The sequence below is a fragment of the Melospiza georgiana genome, chromosome 18 (genome assembly GCF_028018845.1).
Source record: "Melospiza georgiana isolate bMelGeo1 chromosome 18, bMelGeo1.pri, whole genome shotgun sequence".
NCBI lineage: Eukaryota > Metazoa > Chordata > Aves > Passeriformes > Passerellidae > Melospiza > Melospiza georgiana.
The window spans coordinates 12,496,235-12,517,545 of record NC_080447.1 but is presented as its reverse complement, the minus strand read 5'-3'; the positions used below and the strand labels follow the sequence as shown (position 1 = coordinate 12,517,545).

At 55.2% G+C, this 21,311-nt stretch overlaps 1 protein-coding gene across 1 annotated transcript in view; it reads left to right on the top strand.

Annotated features, from left to right (window-relative positions):
• Window positions 1-2,931: 2,931 nt before the first annotated feature.
• Window positions 2,932-21,311, top strand: part of AP1B1 (adaptor related protein complex 1 subunit beta 1) — a 32,246-nt gene continuing 13,866 nt past the window's right edge. Inside the window, 8 exon segments of the mRNA XM_058036638.1 lie at window positions 2,932-2,993; window positions 9,466-9,678; window positions 10,834-10,896; window positions 12,033-12,138; window positions 15,199-15,334; window positions 17,866-18,111; window positions 19,810-20,000; window positions 20,425-20,646. Coding sequence (XP_057892621.1) covers window positions 10,860-10,896; window positions 12,033-12,138; window positions 15,199-15,334; window positions 17,866-18,111; window positions 19,810-20,000; window positions 20,425-20,646 — 938 coding nt within the window. The 5' untranslated portion in view covers window positions 2,932-2,993; window positions 9,466-9,678; window positions 10,834-10,859.

Genomic DNA, 21,311 nt, shown 5'->3' with positions numbered 1-21,311 from the left:
CCTGCCCTTGGCACCGGGGCATGCACGGGCCACCCAGCCAATCAGCACTCAGGTACCATAGAACCAATCAGCACTCAGGTACCACCCAGCCAATCAGCACTCAGGTACCATAGAACCAATCAGCACTCAGGTACCATAGAACCAATCAGCACTCAGGTGCCATCCAGCCAATCAGCACTCAGGTACCATAGAACCAATCAGCACTCAGGTACCATCCAGCCAATCAGCACTCAGGTACCATAGAACCAATCAGCACTCAGGTACCATCCAGCCAATCAGCACTCAGGCACCATAAACCAATCAGCACTCAGGTACCACGCAGCTAATCAGCAGTTGTGTACCATCCAGCCAATCAGCACTCAGGTATACCACCCAGCCAATCAGCACTCACAGACAGCCCAGACAGTCAGCCCATATGGATCAGTGGCCAATCAACAGTCACAGACCACCCAGCCAATCAGCACAGTTGCTGCCCAGCCAATCCACAAACAAAGAGCTCAAGATGTGGGCAGATACTGACAGCTCAGCCAATCAGCAGCCAGGCCTGGAGATCCTAGCCAATCAACACACAGGTCCCAAGATCTCAGCCAATCAGCAACCAGGTCCATAGATCCTGTCCCAGCCAATCAGCAGGCAGGAGTACAGATCCCAGCCAATCAGCACACTGGTCCACAGATCCCAGCCAATCAAAAGGCAGGTCTACAGATCTCAGCCAATCAAGATACAGAACTATAGATCCCAGCCAATCAGCACACAGGCCCACAGATCCCAGCCAATCAGCACACAGGCCCACGTCCCAGCCAATCAGCAGGCCACTCCTAGGATCAGCCCTGGTGTCCCCACTGTCCCCACAGCTGTCCCTGTGTGAGCAGGGCCCCAGCCCGTCCCTTGTCCCCCAGAACCATGGAAGCAGGGCCGGGAGCAGTCGGGCTGGGCCGGGAGGAGCGGGAGGCTGAGCAGCCCCAGGGTGACAGAGTGACACAGCCCGGGAGTGTTGGGGACACGGGGACAGCAGGCACGGGCCACCCCCGAGCAGCTGTGCCCACCCCACTGACCCACTCCGGGCCATTGTCACCAGCCCGGGGCGGTGGGGACCTGCGGGTGGGGACAGGGGGGCCCTGAGGGTCCTTCCCACGCTGGGGACACCCGGCTGAGCAAGGGGACACGGCCTGGGGAGGGGTGACCCTGTCCCCACAGCATGTGTCACCCGCCCTCCCAAGCCCTGCCTCCAAGCCCTTCTCCCTGTTTCCATCCCGACCCCTGGCGTGTCCTCACCTCTCTCTGCTCCATCCCATGTCCTCATCCCCTGTCCCTATCCCTGTCCCCATCCTCGTCCTCATTCCATGTCCCCATCCTCAATCCCCATCCCTGTCTCCATACCATGCCCCTGTTTCCTGTCCCCATCTCTTTCCCTATCCCTGTCCTCATTCCATGTCCCCATCCCCTATCCCCATTCCCTGTTTCCATCCCATGTCCCCATCCCTACCCCCTGTTCCCATTCCCTGTCCCCGTTCCCTGTCCCCCATTCCCTCTCTCCCATCCCATCCCATCCCATCCCATCCCATCCCATCCCCATCCCTGTTCCCCCATTCCCTCTCCCTATTCCATCCCAGTTCCCCCATTCCCTCTCCACCATCCCATCCCATCCCATCCCATCCCATCCCATCCCATCCCATCCCATTCCATCCCATCCCAATCCATCCCATCCCATCCCCGTTCTCCATTCCCTCTCCCCCATCCCATCCCCGTTCCCCATTCCCTCTCCCCCATCCCATCCCCGTTCCCCATTCCCTCTCCCCCATCCCTGCCCCATTCCCATTCCCTCTCCCCCATCCCATCCCCGTTCCCCCATTCCCTCTCCCCCATCCCTGCCCCATTCCCATTCCCTCTCCCCCATCCCCGTTCCCCCATTCCCTCTCCCCCATCCCCATCCCAGTTCCCCATTCCCTCTCCCCTATCCCTATCCCATCCCCGTTCCCCATTCCCTCTCCCCTATCCCATTCCCGTTCCCCATTCCCTCTCCCCTATCCCATCCCCGTTCCCCCATTCCCTTTCCCCTATCCCTGCCCCATTCCCATTCCCTCTCCCCTATCCCATCCCCGTTCCCCATTCCCTCTCCTCATCCCATCCCCATTCCCCCATTCCCTCTCCCCCATCCCATCCCCGTTCCCCATTCCCTCTCCTCATCCCATCCCCATTCCCCCATTCCCTCTCCCCTATCCCATCCCCGTTCCCCATTCCCTCTCCTCATCCCATCCCCATTCCCCCATTCCCTCTCCCCCATCCCCATCCCCGTTCCCCATTCCCTCTCCCCCATCCCTGCCCCATTCCCATTCCCTCTCCCCCATCCCCATCCCCGTTCCCCCATTCCCTCTCCCCATCCCCATCCCCGTTCCCCATTCCCTCTCCCCCATCCCTGCCCCATTCCCATTCCCTCTCCCCATCCCCATCCCCGTTCCCCCATTCCTTCTCCCCATCCCCGTTCCCCCATTCCCTCTCCCCCATCCCTGCCCCATTCCCATTCCCTCTCCCCATCCCCATCCCCGTTCCCCCATTCCTTCTCCCCATCCCCGTTCCCCCATTCCCTCTCCCCCATCCCTGCCCCATTCCCATTCCCTCTCCCCATCCCCATCCCCGTCCCCCATTCCCTCTCCCCTATCCCTATCCCCATCCCCGTTCCCCATTCCCTCTCCCCCATCCCCGTTCCCCATTCCCTCTCCCCTATTCCCTGCCCCATTCCCCCATTCCCTCTCCTCTATCCCTGCCCCATTCCCTCTCCCATACCCCATCCCAGTTCCCCATTCCCTCTCCCCATCCCTGCCCCGTTCCCATTCCCTCTCCCCATCCCTGCCCCGTTCCCATTCCCGCTCCCGTTTCCAGCCCCGCCCCTCCCGCCGTGTCCCCGCCCCTTTCCCCGCCCACCCGCGGGGCCCCGCCCCGCCCCGGAAGCGCTCCCCGCTCCTCAGTTCCGGTGGCGGCGGCGGCGGCAGCAGGTACGGACCGGGCCGGGCCGGGCTGGGGCAGGGACCGACAGGGACTGACGGACCGGGCTGGGGCAGGGCAGGGCAGAGCCGGGCCCCGCAGCCGCTCCTGCCCTGGCCGCCTCCCCCGTGCGCACCCGGGACGGCGCCCCCGCCGGGGCTCGGGCCGCGCCGCGTCCTTCTGGGCCGGGCCCCTCCCGCCCCCGGCCGGAGCCGTGCCCCGTGTGCCCCTCAGGGACCGGCGCTGTCCCCGCTCGGACCCCTGGCCCGGCCTGCGCTGAGCCCCGGGCCGTGTCCCCGCGCTGGCTCCCTGTTCTGACCCCGTGTCCCGGGCTGTGTCCCCTCCCCTGTCCCGAGCTGTGTCCCGGGCTGTGTCCCCATGCTCCCCTCCCGTGTCCCCGGCTGTGTCCCCATAATCTCCTCCTCAGTCCGGCTGTGTCTCCCTCCCCTGCTCCGCTGGGGCCCACGGGGGTCTCCCCACCCCGCAGCCCCCCCGGGCCGTGTCCCGCCTGTCCCCGCCTGTCCCCGCCTGTCCCCGTGTGGCAGCGCTGCCCTCCCGGCTCCGTCCCTCAGGGATCCCCCGGGATCCGCTCCCCTCCCTGGCACCGTGTCCTGGCCCGAGGGACACCGTGCTGGGGACAGGACCCCCGGGAAGGGCTGGGGGACACGGGGCGAGCCCTTCACCCCCCAGGACATGGCACAGCCATAGGGAAAAGTTGCATGGAATAAGCTGGGCATGGAGCAGGCAGGGAGGCTGATATCCTGTGCTCGCTGCCTCCTCCAGGGAGGTTTTGGGGGGGAAAAAGCCCCAAAGTGGATAAAAAGGAGCTGTGAGGCAGCTCCAGGCTGAGGGGGCCGTGTTGGGGGTGTTGCTGTTGTTGTTGCAGGTGTTTTGTGGAATTCTGACACCTGTCAGGGTCCCATCCCCAGCAGCAGAGGGGGCTCAGTGGGGTTCTGTGTCTGCTCTCTCCTGGGGTGACAGAAAAGGGGACAAGCCTTGGATGAGCAGTGGGACTGATGTGCTTTGTGACCCCCACACCCATTGGTGGGGTCAGGCTGCCAGGCTGAGCAGCCTTTGGCACCCCAAGGGCCTTTCCAGAGGTGTTGGGCCTTGCTTGGATGGAGCCAGGCTGGGAATTCCAGGTGTCCACCGTGCAGAACCTGCCTGTCCCAGGAGCAGAACGTCCCCTGTGCCACAGGAACCTGGTGCTGTGGCCAGGACAAGGCCTTTGGTGTCCCTGAGATGCTCAGCTGAGTTTGCGGGGTGCCATCCCAGTTAATGGTGATTAAAATCCCCCCAGCTCTCAGAGCTCTGTGGCAGTGGGGTCCTGGCAGGGAACACCTCAGCATTGTCCTTTTCCCTTGTTCCTTTATTTTATTCCCCCGTTATTGGTTGATGGGATGCATTGCTTGCAGCTCATTTGCTGCTGCCACTGCTTTGGATCTGCCAAAGGTTTTTTGGGTTTGCTTTGGGCACCGTGGTGGTGGCACAGTGAGCTTGGCTCCTACCCCTGAGTTATCCAAGTTATCCCTTGTTTGGTGGGGATGGAGCCCTTTGGAATGCCCATGGCTTGGTGAGAGGATGAGGATGGTCCTGGTGGGATCCAGCAGAAGCACAGCCCTGAAGCTGCTGGAGCAAAACCTGGCTCCAGTTAGGGCAGACAAGGGGGGAAATATCCTACAGGAATGTGTGTGGGGCTGCTGGGAGGGCTTGTGGAGGGGTGGCAGGTGTGGGATGGGCACAGGGATGGGAGCTGTGGGATTTGGGATATGAGGACCAGGATGGGAGCTGTGGGATATGAGGACAAGGGTGGGAGCTGTGGGATATGAGGACAAGGATGGGAGCTGTGGGATTTGGGATGTGAGGACAAGGATGGGAGCTGTGGGGTGTGGGATGTGAGGACAAGGATGGGAGCTGTGGGATTTGGGATATGAGGACAGGGATGGGAGCTGTGGGATATGAGGACAAGGATGGGAGCTGTGGGATGTGGGATGTGAGGACAAGGATGGGAGCTGTGGGATATGAGGACAGGGATGGGAGCTGTGGGATGTGAGGACAGGGATGGGAGCTGTGGGATGTGAGGACAGGGATGGGAGCTGTGGGATGTGAGGACAAGGATGGGAGCTGTGGGATTTGGGATATGAGGACAAGGATGGGAGCTGTGGGATGTGGGATGTGAGGACAAGGATGGGAGCTGTGGGATTTGGGATATGAGGACAGGGATGGGAGCTGTGGGATGTGAGGACAAGGATGGGAGCTCTGGGATATGAGGACAAGGATGGGAGCTCTGGGATATGAGGACAAGGATGGGAGCTCTGGGATATGAGGACAAGGATGGGAGCTGTGGGATTTGGGATATGAGGACAAGGATGGGAGCTGTGGGATGTGAGGACAGGGATGGGAGCTGTGGGATGTGGGATGTGAGGACAAGGATGGGAGCTGTGGGATGTGAGGACAAGGATGGGAGCTCTGGGATATGAGGACAAGGATGGGAGCTGTGGGATGTGAGGACAAGGATGGGAGCTGTGGGATGTGAGGACAAGGATGGGAGCTGTGGGATGTGAGGACAAGGATGGGAGCTGTGGCTGTAGGATGGAAGCACTGCTGTGAGTGAGGAGATCACTGATCAGCACGAGGCTCTGGAGCTGTTGGGTTGGGTGTCCTCAGCCTCTGGCTCCTCCTGCACCCTGGGGTGTTCCTCTCCCTTGGCTGGTGCCTGTGGCAGCCCCTGGGTCTGTCCATGGGATGTGCTCAGAGCTGTGTTGGTCTGGTTATTTTATTTTTATTTTTCATTCATGAATGCTGTGGGACTCTTGGGTGCATTTCTTGAGTTTTATGTGTTGTATTACCTTTATTACATGGTTGGGACAATGGGAAGATGGTAAAGCTTATGTTCAGCTGGTAGCAGCTCAAGATTTCTTTGTTACAGAATACTTAAAAAACTTTTAGCTAAGCTTATAGATAATTGTTCTAGCTAATTACTAAAAGTTCATTTATACTTTTTCACACAGTGTTTGCTTGTCTTCTTTCTATGGATAATACACACTACATTATTATTAAGTTTAAACCTTCTACTGTCTTGCTAAGCACATTTATTTTCTTGTACTCTTAAGGTCTGTCTAAGCCAAGCTTAAGGCTTAAGCTATTGTTTCATGTCCTTGCTGTACAATTATAACATTTCTGCTTTCAGACTTCCTAACTACAACTTAGCTCTAAGGTTTTTGTTCTTTCTGTTTCTTGGGGCTGCTTTTACAGCTTTCTGGAGCCCTTCTTACCTTCACTGATTCCCACAGGGAGCCATCAGCCCCTCACCCTGCCTGGCCCCTGCTGGAGCTGCCCACGCCAGCAGGGAGCAGTTATGTGATTCCCCACGGCTCCAGTTACCCATTAATGATTTAGAGTATTCATTTCCCTGATTTGCAGCTGGGCTGTTTGCCTGTGCGAGTTCCTTTCCCCACTGACCTCCAGCTGCCCCTCTGTTTTCCAGGGGAGCCCTTTCCTAGGGGCTTGTCCTTGGAGTTCCTGCTCCTTTCTGCTCTCCCTAGTGACAGCAGCCTGTCCTTCCTTTCCTTTTTCCCCTTTTCCCCCTTTCCCCCCTTTCCCTTTCCCCCCTTTCCCTTTCCCCCCTTTCCCTTTTTCCCCTCTTTCCCTTTTCCCCCTTTCCCTTTTCCCCCTTTCTCTTTTCCCCCTTTCCCTTTTCCCCCTTTCCCTTTCCCCCCTTTCCCTTTTCCCCCTTTCCCTTTTCCCCTTTTCCCCCTTTCCCTTTTCCCCCTTTCCCTTTTCCCCTTTTCCCCCTTTCCCTTTCCCCCCTTTCCCTTTTCCCCCCTTTCCCTTTCCCCCCTTTCCCTTTCTGCCCTTTTCCTTTCCACCCTTTTCCTTTCCCCCTTTTCCCCCTTTCCCTTTTCCCCCTTTCCCTTTTCCCCCTTTCCCTTTTCCCCCTTTCCCTTTTCCCCCTTTCCCTTTTTCCCCCTTTCCCTTTTTCCCCCTTTCCCTTTTCCCCCTTTCCTTTCCCCCCTTTCCTTTTCCCCCTTTCCCCCCTTTCCCTTTTCCCCTTTTCCCCCTTTTCCCTTTTCCCCCCTTTTCCTTTCCCCCTTTCCCTTTTCCCCCTTTCCCTTTTCCCCCTTTTCCTTTCCCCCTTTTCCCTTTCCCCCCTTTCCCTTTTCCCCCTTTCCCTTTTCCCCTTTTCCCCCCTTTCCCTTTTCCCCCCTTTCCCTTTTCCTTTCCCCCCTGGCTCAGCCTGGGCAGCTCAGAGCTCTGGCAGCCACAGAACTCCTGGGCTGGGCTGTCAGAGGGTCTAGGAGGGCCTGGGGGCTGTGGTGGGCAGGGATAAGCAGGGATTTGGGATGTCTTGGGCACAGTTTGAGGGCTGCTCCCAGCCCTGGCAGTGGGTCTGTGCTGGTGGAAGCTGAAAGTGAGCCCAGAGGAGGCACCAGAGATGCTCTGAGGGCTGGAGCCAGGCTGGGAGAGCTGGGGGTGCTCACCTGGAGAGGAGAAGGCTCCAGGCAGAGCTCAGAGCCCCTGGCAGGGCCTGAAGGGGCTCCAGGAGAGCTGGAGAGGGACTGGGGACAAGGAATGGAGGGACAAGACACAGGGAATGGCTCCCAGTGCCAGAGGGCAGGGATGGATGGGATATTGGGAATGGGGAATTGTTCCCTGGCAGATTGGTGAGGGGCTGGGATGGAACTCCCAGAGCAGCTGTGGCTGCCCCTGGGTCCCTGCAAATGTTCCAGGACAGGGTTTGGAGCACCCTGGGACAGTGGGAGGTGTCCCTGCCCATGGCAGGGGTGGGATAAGATGATCCTTAAGGTCCCTTCCCACCCAAACCACCCCATGGTGAAAGTCTGTGGTCAGCAGCAGCTCAGCCTTCAAGGATGGAGGAATTATCCCAAACCAGGGTGCTGAAAGTAGCAGAAGAAATGAGTTTTCCTGCTCTCTCCATAAGAGGGAATGAGCAGCACCAGCAATGTTCATTTGGCACTGGTGGCATTCCCAGGCCCCCCCTGGCAGAGCCCCCTTGGTGGGAAGCCCAGTGCTGTGTTTGCTGTTGTATTTTGGGTTTAGGAGCCTCTTATTTTCCCAAGGCAGCTGAATTGTGCCTGAGCTGGGGGCTGAGAGGCTCAGGAGAGCAGCAGTGCTCTGCTTTGTGTGGAGCTGTGGAATTGAGTCCCCTGGAGTGAATAAAATTGGGATAAAAGGCTTTGGGTTTGTGCCACTGCCAAAACCAGTCCTGAGGAGGCCAAATTGGCTTGGGAGAGGCTCTGGGTGCTCCTCTCCAGCAGCTTCCAGATCTTTATGGACATGAACTCCTTCAATCCTGTGGATTTTTGCTAGACCAGCTTAAAATAAGTGAAAATGGGGTAAAATCTGAGCCACCACAAGGTCAGGGGTGGTCTGTGTGCTTTGCTTTGCTGTTTGCATCCTGCTTTTTGTGAGTGAGGGGCTGCTCCCCTCAGCCTCTCACTGAGAAAGGAGCTGGGTGGGAATTGCTCAGTGTGGAAAGGAGCTGGATGAGGATTGCTCAGTGTGGAAAGGTCTGGATGGGAATTGTTCAGTGTGGAAAGGAGCTGGGTGGGAATTGTTCAGTGTGGAAAGGTCTGGATGGGGATTGCTCAGTGTGGAAAGGTCTGGATGGGAATTGCTCAGTGTGGAAAGGAGCTGGATGGGGATTGCTCAGTGTGGAAAGGTCTGGATGAGAATTGCTCAGTGTGGAAAGGAGCTGGGTGGGGATTGCTCAGAGTGGAAAGGAGCTGGGTGGGAATTGCTCAGTGTGGAAAGGTCTGGGTGGGAATTGCTCAGTGTGGAAAGGAGCTGGATGGGGATTGCTCAGTGTGGAAAGGTCTGGATGGGGATTGCTCAGTGTGGAAAGGTCTGGATGGGAATTGCTCAGTGTGGAAAGGAGCTGGGTGGGAATTGCTCAGTGTGGAAAGGAGCTGGATGAGGATTGCTCAGAGGGGAAAGGAGCTGGATGAGGATTGCTGGAGCTGAGGGAGCAAACCTTCCCTCTGCATCCTCCAAAGCAGAGCCAGGCAGCAGCGCTGGCCTGTGCCCAAGGGCTGAGCTGTGGGAATTCACCTGCAGCTGGCAGCCAGCCCTGCCTTGTCACCCTGGCACAGCCTGGGGGACACACAGGGTGCAGGGTGCTGAGCACTGGGTTTTTGGGTCCCCTCATCACCCTGCTCCAGGCCCTAAAGTGCTTCCTGCCCTGGGGAGGGTTGTGTTGTGTGAGGAGCGAGGGCTGTGCCTTCATTCCCGAGCTGCAGGAGCCACTTTCCTTCCTGGGATTGCTGCAGGGCTTAAAGACTGGGGGAATGGGTGGTTGTCTCAGCCCCTGGAAGCAGTGGGGTTTTTCAGTGGGGCTGTGGATGGGAAGAGCACAGGCTGTGCTTTCCCTGCCCTGGGAGAGAGAGCAGGGAGCTGCAGGAAGCGGCCGGTGTGATTGATGCCTGCACAAATCCCCTGCTCAGCTTCAAGTTTGCTTTCCAGGCACTTCTGCAGAGCAGGGCTGAGTGTGAGCCAGCTCCTGGAGTCGGAGGGACTGCAGTGAATCCTCCTTTCTTCCCTTCCTTCCTTGCTGCCCGTGTGGCAGGACGGGATCTGCAGTGAGGCGCAGAGAGCTGCGGCGCAGCCCGGAGCTCCCGCTGTTCCCTGGAGAGCCATCGACTTAGAGGGATAAAAAAGGCTCTGAATCAATCCCAGGTAACTGAGGCAGGGAGGAGTGTCCTGGCTCACCAGGGGCAGGGCTGTGGCACTGTGGTGCCAGCCTTCCCCCTGTGGAACAGCACCAGGATGGTGCTGCCAGCCCCCAGAGCAGCCCCAAGCCCACGCAAGCTCCTTCCCTCTCCCTCCCTGCCAGGCTGTGTGCTCTGCCCAGCCTGCTCAACCCCCAGATTTCATCCAGATTTTCCTTTTATCCCTGCTGGGGATGCCTCTCCAGCTTGGACAGGGAACAGAGGACACAGTTTCTCTGTGCTCCTGCTGCGTTTGGCTTTCAAGATGCTCATTTGCATTTTAAACCCATCCACAAGCTCTTTTTTTTTTTAATCTCTTTTTTTTTTTTTTCCACTTGGCTTTGCTTCCTGTATTCCTGCCCCTCCAAAACAGCAAGGCCACTGCAGGCTTTCAAGGACAAGCCTCTGGTTCCTTCCCTGTTGAAGGAAAGATGGGAAAACCAGCCATAAAAGCCAAATTCCCACTGACCTTTCTGAAGGGCTGCACATCTCCTTCCTCAGCCTGCCAAGCCCTAAATCTGCCCTAAACTGCCTGAATTATATAATAGAGCCTCAAGTGCTGGGCTGAAACCTCACAGCCTTGGAATTTAAAGCAACCCTGCTGGAGCAGGGCTGGTTTGTGGGAGAGGCTCCCTTTGATCTGGCAATCTGTGCCCCTTGGCTGTGCTGTCCCACTGAGCTGAGCCTCAGGTTTGGCTCAGTTCCTGTCCCCAGCCCTGAGCTGTTCCCTGGCTAGGTGAGAGGGAGGGCTGGCTGTGAGTTTTCCTTAAGGAAGCGTTTTTTGGGTGAGGGGGGATCACTGAGCCCCTGCTGCCCAGCTCTGTGCAGGATGGGATGAGCAAAGTCAGGGCTGCAGCCCTGGGATTTTCAGTGGTTCCTTTCCTCCTCCACATCCTCCTTGGAGAGCCCTGATTCCCCATCAGGGAGCAGCTGATTCCCCATCATCACAGAGCTGTGAGGTGCTCACCCTCCCCTGGGGATTGAGCTCCTCCTTGTGACTCTTCCCATGAGATCCCAAACTCTTTCCCTCCCCTGGTGTTTTTCCTTCCTGGAGCTCTCCCTGACAATCCCTGCAGTCAGGAAATGATCAGCCCTGACCCTCAGTGCTCTCCCTCTCCTGCAGGGCCGTGCTGCTGCCTGGAGACCACCATGACAGACTCCAAGTACTTCACCACCACCAAGAAAGGTAAGGCAAGGAGCAGGAATGTCACAGTTCATCCCCAGATCACCAGCTGGTTCTCACTCCTGTATAACCCATGTGGGGAGGGTTGGGGAGCTCCTGTGGGAATGCCCTGGGATGCTGTGGCTCACACCTCACCCTGCTCCTTGCTCTGGAGCAGCTCCTGGGCTGCTGTGGGGTGAGGACACCTTGTCCCCAGCCCCCTGGGCCCAGCCAGGGCTGCTGGCAGCTGGTGATCAGCTTTAGCAGCTCAGGAGCTCCCCTGGGCAGCACTCAGGGCCTTAAGCACCCTCCAGAGCAAGGAATTAATGTGAGAGAAGCCATGTGGCATCTTCCTCCTCAATCTGCCAGCCCAGGAGGGAGTAAGGAGCTCAGCCTGGCTGTGGGAGATGCTGCCCTGGGCTGGTGGGGGGGCTGCCACAGGCAGGGAGGGATTTGGGAGCCACCTTTCCACTGAGGAGCAGTGCCCAAAATCCATCCCTGGGAAGGGTAGGGCCTCATGGGGCTGGGATGATCACCCCACAGCCAAAAACACCCTCTGGATAACCCCATCCAGTGCCTGTGGGGTGCTCCTGACTCCTGCAGCATCTCTCATCCCTGTGGAGGAGCCACAAGGATTCAGCAGGAGGTGAATATTCCATTCCCATGGGTGAGAGCTGAGCCCCCAGAGCAGCCCCAGCCCTCAGTGGGTGTTTGGGAAATGAAATCTCTCTTTTCAGGGGTGGCAGAGGACCCTGTCACCCAGCAGAGGTGTGCTCAGCTTTGAATTATTTACTTCAGGCTTTTCAAATTAATTCTATAAATGGGTAAGACATTTATTTGCCAATTCAAGGAAACAGGTTTTTTTTCAAATTAAGCCGAATTAGGCTTTAAAATTGGTCTTCATATGAAAAATAAACTTCAGATTTAGTCTTGAAAAATTCTCTGGTCAAGTTTGGCAACCAAATAATGAATTGTGATAGATCAATGGGAAATGAGTTGAGATAATATTATGGTGAAATCTTGACCCAGCTTTAGAATTAATCAGTTTCCAACTTTTCAGTTATGAGAGGTTATGTATATCTTACTTGCCAAATAAACTCAATTATAGTCTTCAACATTTTCCACTAATCCCTGAGCTGCCACTTTTCCCATTTCTCCAGGGGAGATATTTGAGCTGAAGGCTGAGCTGAACAGTGACAAGAAGGAGAAGAAGAAGGAGGCTGTGAAGAAGGTGATCGCCTCCATGACTGTGGGCAAGGACGTCAGGTGTGTGCTGGGAATGGAGCCTGGAATGTCCTGAGTGGGGAGGGACCCCCAGGATCATCCAGGGCAGCTCCAAAACCCCATCCTGGGCATCCCTGGCACTGCTGCCCAAAGGCTCCTGGAGCTCTGGCAGCCTCGGGGCCGTGCCCATTCCCTGGGCAGTGCCAGCACCCTCTGAGGGAAAAACCTTTCTCTGAAATTTACCCTAAACCTCTCTTTCATGCTGTTCTCCCACGTGCCCAAGCCCAGCTGGTTTTGGATTTTTCCCCCTGTTGCTTGCAGGGGGGTTTCCATGCTGCTTTTCCCCCAGGATTTGGGCAAGGATGTCAGGTGTGTGCTGGGGCTGCACCTGGAATATCCTGAGTGGGAAGGGACCCCCAGAATCATCCAGGGCAGCTCCTGTCCTGCCCAAAACCCCACCCTGGGCATCCCTGGCAGTGCTCTGGCAGCCTCAGGGGAGGCTGGGCAGTGCCAGCACCCTCTGGGGGAAGAACTTTTCCCTTAAATTTACCCGAAACCTCTCCTTCATGCTATTCTCCCATGTGCCCAAGCCAAACCCAGCTGGTTTTTGGGTTCTCTTTTCCCCCTGTTGCTTCCAGGGGGGTTTCCATGCTGCTTTTCCCCCAGGCACACCCTGGCTGCAGCTCTGCCTCCTGGAGTGCAGGCTGTGGCCACGTGGCCACCTGGCAGGTGGGGGCTCTCCTGGCTTTTGTTGTAATCTGGCTAAAAGAGGATTGGTCTGGCTGCCAGATCAGTTTGTTGGGATTATTCCCACTTCCTTTGTGTGTTGCTAAAAACAAGCAGGACCCCCTTGGAGGGTTTGTGGCAGTGCCTGGGTGCTGATAAACCCTTTACAGCCTCTCCAGTCCAAAAGGTCAGGCAGCTGCTGCTGTTCCTGCTTCCTTTTCCATCTGGCTGAGCTGCACGTGGCTCCTTCCGTGCCTTGTCCTGCACAGACCTGTCCCAGCACAGGCAGCATCAGCAATTTGATTTTCATGGTGCATTTGAGAGTAAATGGAGGGAAAACACATCAGGGTTTGGAGAACTGGGGCATCCCTGGCTCCCAGAACAGCAGCAGGGAGTGTCCATCTTGAGACCATTGTAGAAATCACATGGAAATGGCAGGAGCTTCCAGGGCTTGAAGGGGCTTAAAAAAGGAGGGGGAGCAGCTTTTTACATGGACAAATAGTGACAGGACAAAGGAGAATGGCTTTAAGCTAAAAGATATTTAGATGGGATATTGGGAATGAGGAATTGTTCCCTGGCAGGGCGGGCAGGCCCTGGCACAGGGTGCCCAGAGCAGCTGGGGCTGCCCCTGGATCCCTGGCAGTGCCCAAGGCCAGGCTGGATGGGGTTTGGAGCACCCTGGGACAGTGGAAGGTGTCCCTGCCCATGGCAGGGGGCAGAACCTGATAAATTTAAAGATTCCATGGTTCCCAAGCCATTCCATGATCCTGTGGCTGTGTCAGCCCATCTTTTCCCCTGTTTCAGGCTGCAGGGAGCAGTTTGCTGAGCTCACTGCTCCCCAGGAGGTGCCAGCAAAGCCTGGTTTAACCCGGGGTGAGACCAGCCCAGGTGGGCAGCAGCTTTGCAAAACCCAATTCCCTGGATTTAGGAGGGCCTTGGGTTTGATCCTGGCTGGTTTGTGGAGGTGGAGAAGCTTCCAAGAGCCTTGGGACATCTGTCAGGGTGAAATAACCCCTGGGATCTTGATTGCCTCCCCTGGGGTGGTTTAATTGTATAATTGGTCTGTCTTTGGATGAAACAGCATCTCTGGTACCCCATGTTGGGCAGCCCCAGCTCTGTGCAGGCAGACCCACTGCATTCCCCTCCATCCCAGCAGAGTCTCCTGGTGCTCCAGCCTCACCCAGGGGAGGGGGGCTCTTCCTTTGGGCACCATCCTGTGATGATGCATAAAGTCCTGGGATATCCTGAGTTGGAGGGGATCCACAAGAGTCATCCAGGGCAGCTCCTGGCCCTGCACAGACACCCCAACAACGCCACCCTGTGCCTGAGGGAATTGTGCAGCACCTTTTCCTGGGGCAGTGGATGTGCCCTGGAGTGGGGGTGCAGCAGAGCCATGTGGGAAAGCTCAATTTTGGTCCATCAAGGAGGAGTTTTGATACAGACCTGTGATGGTGTTCACAGGGGCCTGAGGATGAGGGAAGAGACAAGGATCTGACTCCATGTTTCAGAAAGCTGATTTATTATTTTATGATATATATTATATTAAAACTATTCTAAAAGAATAAAAGAAAGGATTTCATCAGAAGGCTGGCTAAGAATAGAAAAAGAAGGAATGATAAGAAAAGCTTGTGTCTCAGACAGAGAGTCCAAGCCAGCTGACTGTGATTGGCCATTAATTAGAGACAACCCCATGAGACCAATCACAGATGCACCTGTTGCATCCCACAGCAGCAGATAACCATTGTTTACATTTTGTTCCTGAGGCCTCTCAGATTCTCAGGAGGAAAAATCCTAAGGAAAAGATTTTCCATAAAAGATGTCTGTGACACAGACCCATTAAAAAAATCCACTGGGGAGGGGCATTTCAGCCATGTCTGCTACAGGGTGGGCTCAGGTCATGGAATCATAGAATCATGGGATGGTTTGGATGGGAAAAGGTCCTCCAACCCCCTGCCATGGCAGGGACACCTCCCACTGTCCCAGGGTGTCCCAGCTTCAATGTCCAGCCTGGCCTTGGGCACTGCCAGGGATCCAGGATGGGCACCCTGTACCAGGGCCTGCCCACCCTGCCAGGGAACAATTCCCAATTCCCAATATCCCACCCATCCCTGCCCTCTGGCAGTGGGAGCCATTCCCTGTGTCCTGTCCCTCCATCCCTTGTCCCCAGTCCCTCTCCAGCTCTCCTGGAGCCCCTTCAGGCCCTGCCAGGGGCTCTGAGCTCTGCCTGGAGCCTTCTCCTGTCCAGGTGAGCACCCCCAGTGTTTCCTCTCAGGAGGGAGAGTGTTCTCCTGGCTCTGGGAGCAGGATGATCCATGGCAGGGGGATCCATGGGCAGCCTGGCCGTGTCCTGCCTTCACTGAGCTCTCTGTGTTCCAGCGCTCTCTTCCCCGACGTGGTGAACTGCATGCAGACAGACAACCTGGAGCTGAAGAAGCTGGTCTACCTCTACCTGATGAACTATGCCAAGAGCCAGCCAGACATGGCCATCATGGCTGTGAACACCTTTGTGAAGGTGAGGGGACAGGGCTCTGTGTCATGGGGCCACAGGGGACACCAGGTGCCAGCTCACTGTGCCAGGCTGCAAATCAGGGAGTGTGGGCAGCTTTCCCAAGCCTCTCCCTTCCTGAGGAGGGGCTCTGCAAGCTCTAGAAAACAGATTGTGTTTGTCCAGTAATGCAGAAAGTCAGTTTTTGGCAGCTGTCCTGTGCCACTCTCTCTGTGAGGGTGTGGGCAGCTCCCGTGATCGAGAGCTGTCATGTGAATTTATGGGCTGAGAAATCCCTCGTGATGTTCCCGATGGAGCTGGGAACTGAGGAGTGTGTTAGGAACCAGGATATTGCCAAAGCAGTCAGTGAAAAGGCCTAGTGGGCTTTAGAGGGAGTTCAGGCTTTTTAGGGAGGATAAACCCCTCACAATAATTCCAATATGCATTTCCAGCATCAGGTTGGTTCAGGTACCTGGTGTAAGTGGTGAGGATGGAATTCCTGAATGGATTGAGGAGTTGTGGGAGTGAGGATTGGTGGTGTTGGAACTCAGTGGGTACAGGCCAAGAGAGAAACTTCTCTTGGGTGACTTATTCTCAAGAGTAGAACATGAAAACCTCGGGATTTGAACCCAAATCCTCCTGGACGACCTGAACCCCCCTGGAGATAGCTGAGGAGCCCAGGATATCCTGTGGCATTCACATTCTCTGAAAAAAATCCCTTCACCCAGGGTTTTTCTCCTGGGAAGGTGAAAGGCAGCGAGAGAAGCCTCAGAGAAAAGGAAAACAATAATTATCTCATTTGCTTCTCCTGTGTTGTGCTGGTGTGGAATGTGTTTGGAGATTGTTTACCCACAGGTGATTGTTCCATTGCATTCTGCTGTGAGTTGTTTTCACTCTTTGGCCAATCAGGGCCAAGCTGTGTCAGGACTCTGGAAAGAGTCAGGAGTTTTCATTATTATCTTTTTAGCATTAAGTATCTTTTCTGTATTCTGTAGTATAGTATACTATTCTTTAATATAATATTGTATCGTAACGTAATAAATTACCCTTCATGGAGTCAGATGCATCATTCCTTCCTTTGTCAGGGCTCCTTAATTACAATAGTAAATTATTGTAAATTATTGTAAAATTATTACAATAATATCCACCCTCCCCTGTGGGTGTGTGCTCTCTGTTAATGGAGTGACAAAACTATCTTTTGTATCTTTAATAGGAAAATGGTCTAGAAGTTTCTCTCTTCAGTTAAGTGAAAAGACATCTCATAAGACTTAAGAGACTTCACCTCAAACTTAAGGATAGCTAATTAGAGAAAGGCTAAAAAGTCTTGGTTAGACAGTTAACTAGAAAAAGGAATGAACAAAGAAGCTAATAGTTTTTGTAAAGTGTTTTACTAAGAGCAAAAACATCTGGCACTTAGCTCAGTTTTTCTGTTTGTTCTTTTGCTTTTTATTAAACTTCTTTGTTTCTAACACTGCAACGACAGAAGCCATCCTGCTGATTATTGTGCCTCCAAAAGTAGCTGAGCTATCTTGGGTTATTGGAATAATTACCAATATAGGCAGATGGGTGCCTGACCTTGTCTGGCCCTGCTGCTGAACCAAATAGCGGCACTGTGGTGTTTCACCCCAGAGACACTTTGGGCTGGCTGGGTGTGTGGTGTTTCACCCCAGAGACACTTTTGGCTGTGGGTGTGTGGTGTTTCACCCCACAGACACTTTGGGCTGGTGGGTGTGTGGTGTTTCACCCCAGAGACACTTTGGCTGGCTGGGTGTGTGGTGTTTCACCCCAGAGACACTTTTGGCTGTGGGTGTGTGGTGTTTCACCCCACAGACACTTTGGGCTGTGGGTGTGTGGTGTTTCACCCCACAGACACTTTTGGCTGGCTGGGTGTGTGGTGTTTCACCCCACAGACACTTTGGGCTGGCTGGGTGTGTGGTGTTTCACCCCACAGACACTTTGGCCGGCTGGGTGTGTGGTGTTTCACCCCACAGACACTTTGGGCTGGCTGGGTCTGTGGTGTTTCACCCCACAGACACTTTTGCCTGGCCGTATGCTGTAGCTGGGCACATGGAGACAAGTCCAGGCTTGCAGGAGCTCAGGTTTACCTTTGGTGATGGTGAAGGAAAGGAGCTGGTTCTGATGGAGGGTTTGGATGCAGAGCTTTATTCTGGCCCACAGGCCTCTGAATGCAGCACCAGCTCCAACAGAACTCCCTGAGCCCGTGGTTGCTGCTCCTTTGAACCCCGGGGAGAGGGGCAGGGAAGGGGCAGGGAGCCACCAAGCAGGGACAGGAGGGGAGGGACAAAGGGACAAAGGACACCTGGATGGTCCAATGACCCCCCAGGGGTAGAGAGCATCTTTTGAATCTGCAAATCACTTCTGGAATGCCAGAATTGACAGACAGTGCTGGGATGGGAAAGGAGAGGTGTCTGACACACCTGGCAGGGAATTATCAAGGAGGCATCCAAGGTTCTGAAATCACACCACAACACTGGCTGTGTTACAGGCCTCCTAGAGCTCCTTAGCCCTATCTCACAGCTCCTCTGCCACCCCTGCAGGACTGTGAGGACCCGAACCCGCTGATCCGGGCGCTGGCCGTGCGCACCATGGGCTGCATCCGCGTGGACAAGATCACCGAGTACCTGTGCGAGCCCCTGCGCAAGTGCCTCAAGGACGAGGACCCCTACGTGCGCAAGACGGCCGCCGTCTGCGTGGCCAAGCTGCACGACATCAACGCCCAGCTGGTGGAGGACCAGGGCTTCCTGGACACCCTCAAGGATCTCATCTCAGACTCCAACCCCATGGTGATTGGGTTTTGCCTTCTCTGCCTCCTCTGTGTCCAAATGGCCGTCACTGCTCTCCCGTCGTGTTCGTGTCCAACTCCGGTAGCAGCAGTGACGAGATTGTGTCCAGCCAATGGCAGGAGAAGCAAACAAGAAAATTCTTGCCTTTTTTCTTGCCTTTTTTTTACCTTTTTTCTTGCCTTTTTTTTAACCTTTTTTCTTGCCTTTTTTTTTGCCCTTTTTCTTGCCTTTTTTTTGGCCTTTTTTTTACCTTCTTTCTTGCCTTCTTTCTTGCCTTCTTTCTTGCCCTTTTTTCTTGCCTTTCTTGCCTTTCTTCTTGCCTGCCTTCTTGCCTTTTTTTACCTTTTTTCTTGCCTGTTTTTTGCCTTTTTTCTTGCCTTTTTTTACCTTTTTTCTTGCCCTTTTTTTACCTTTTTTCTCTCCTTTTTTTCCTACCTTCCTTGCCTTTCTTCCTTGCCTTTCTTCTTGCCTTTCTTCTTGCCTTTCTTCTTGCCTTTCTTCTTGCCTGCCTTCTTGCCTTCTTGCCTTTTTCTTGCCTTTTTTTACTTTTTTTCTTGCCTGTTTTTTGCCTTTTTTCTTGCCTTTTTTTACCTTTTTTCTTGCCCTTTTCTTACCTTTTTTCTCTCCTTTTTTTCCTACCTTCCTTGCCTTTTTTCCTTGCCTTTTTTCCTTGCCTTTTTTCCTTGCCTTTCTTCCTTGCCTTTCCTCCTTGCCTTTCTTCTTGCCTTTCTTCTTGCCTTTTTTCTCACCTTTCTTGCCTTTTTTCTTGCCTCCTTTCTTGCTTTTCGTCTTGCCTTTTTTTTCTAAAACTCCTAAATTTTTAAAAAAATCTCTTCATTGTTTAGCACGAGAGTCCATTTTATTTCCCCCACCCCATGCCAGGGGAGGGGGAACAGGAGGAAGAGGCCCAGGAGCCCAAGCAGAGCCCCAGAGAGCTGAGAGCAGAGAGAGAGCAGCCCCGGGGCCAGGGGTTCATCAGGTGTCCCATGGGAGGAGTCTTAGGATCAGATTACAGGAAAACTCCACAAACTCCCTTCCTCCCAGATTGTCTTTTTGGTGTTAACAAAGAACTTTTTGAGAGCTTTTGCTTCTCAGGACTGCAGGCTGTGCTCCCTGCCCCATAACCCTGTGTCCTGGAGAGAGGGTTTCTTCCATCCCATGGCTGTGTGTTATTCCTCTGTTCCCGGTGGGAAGGAGGCTGCTCCAGGTGGCTCAGGGCAGAGGGAAGCTGCTGCTTGGTTCTGATACCACAGAGCCAGTGGCTTTTGCCTCTGGTTTTCCTGCCAGCTGGGCTTTGGCTTCCCTCCCTTTCCCCGGGCATGGGGAACTTTAAAACCGCCTTTCCCCAGGGTTTCTCTTCCCACAGCCTTTCCTGCTTTTCCAGCCTTACCCTGGGTGTAGTGTTGAGCCCAAGGGCTGTGTGGAAAGCTCTGGGGCTCCTCAGAGCTGCCTGGGGAAGGGAACTGGGCAGGAAGCCAAGGCTGGCTCCGTGGAACACGTGGGAGCCGTTGGAGATGCGGCGTGGGTGGTGGGAGCGTGTGGTGGGGATGGCTCATCCATCCCCCTCAGATCTGCTGTGAGGAGGGAGAAGCTGGAGCCCAGATGTAGGTGGGATGTGAGGGGTTCACAGTGAGGAGGCAGCTCATCCCCTCACACCACATTTGGTGTCACCAATCCGTGTCCTGTCCCCCCCGGCAGGTGGTGGCCAACGCGGTGGCGGCGCTGTCGGAAATCGCGGAGTCTCATCCCAGCAGCAACCTCCTGGACCTCAACCCCCAGTCCATCAACAAGCTGCTCACAGCCCTCAACGAGTGCACTGAGTGGGGCCAGATCTTCATCCTGGACTGCCTGGCAAACTACATGCCCAAGGATGACCGGGAAGCACAGAGGTGAGGGCACAGGCAGGGCTTGGCACTGCCCCTTCTCCTCTGAGGAGTCTTCATCCTCCTGACCCTGCTGCAGGAGGTGGGACAGCAGGCATCTGCTGCACCTGTGCCTTGGGCATGGCCATCTGGAGCCTACCCTGGTCCTGTAGCGAGCCCTGGCACTGGGATTGTGCTCCTTGAGCTGCTTAAAATGTGGCTGTAGGGGACAATGGGCACCGGGGAGCCCCGAAACGGGGTCACTGCCAGAGGGTTCTGCAGGGCCTGGGGAATAACCTTCACTGGGGCATTCAGGAGCCAGCTCAGCCTCTTTGGGAAGGTCCCAAGTGGCACTCAGCTTTCCTGCAAGTCCTTCCTCCATGCTGGCAGGAGTTTTTCAGCAGGAGGAAGGGCTGGGATCATTTCCTCTCCCTCCTCCTCGCCCCGGCAGCATCTGCGAGCGGGTGACACCGCGGCTGTCCCACGCCAACTCTGCCGTGGTGCTGTCGGCTGTCAAGGTGCTGATGAAGTTCATGGAGATGCTGTCCAAGGACCTGGATTATTATGGCACTCTCCTGAAGAAGCTGGCCCCACCACTGGTCACTCTGCTGTCTGCAGAGCCCGAGCTGCAGTACGTGGCCCTCCGCAACATCAACCTGATCGTGCAGAAGAGGTGGGTGTCCATGTGTCCGTGTGTCCCCTCTCAGCCACAGGTGCTTCAATCTCCCTGACTGCAGCAGTGTCACACACATCCTCTAGGGTGATTTCTTCTCTGTTACTTAAAATCCAAGGAGAGTTATGGAATTGTGGAATGGTGGTTGGGAGGGATCTTAAAGCTCATCTCATCCCGTCCCCTGCCATGGACACCCTCCACTAGAGCATGTTGCTCCAAGGCCTGTCCAACCTGGCCCTGAGTCAGTCAGGTGAGGGAATGAGCAGGGAGCTAAGCTGGGCTCTTCAGTTTAATGTATCCTTTAGTTTAATTTATTCTTTATTTGGGGCAGCAAAGGATGGCAAAGCCAAAAGCTGTGAGACTTTGGAGTAGTCCCTCCGTGTCTAGGGAGGGATTTTTGTGCTGCCAGCTGCTTTCTCCACAGTTGTCCCCTTTGAACAAGTGCTCAGAGTCCTTTTGTCCCTTTGCTGATCTAAAATCCTGGAGGTGGCTGAGGCCCCACACGTGTGCCTGGAGCAGGAGTGGCAGCTGGAGAGCCCCAGCCCAGTCAGATGATTTGTTCTCCTCCCAGTCAGCACCGTGGTCGTCTCTTAAAAATAGCAGCAATTTCTGGGAGAAATGGAAAGCAATTAGTGTCCCTGGGAGTGGGAATGTGGAAGACAGCT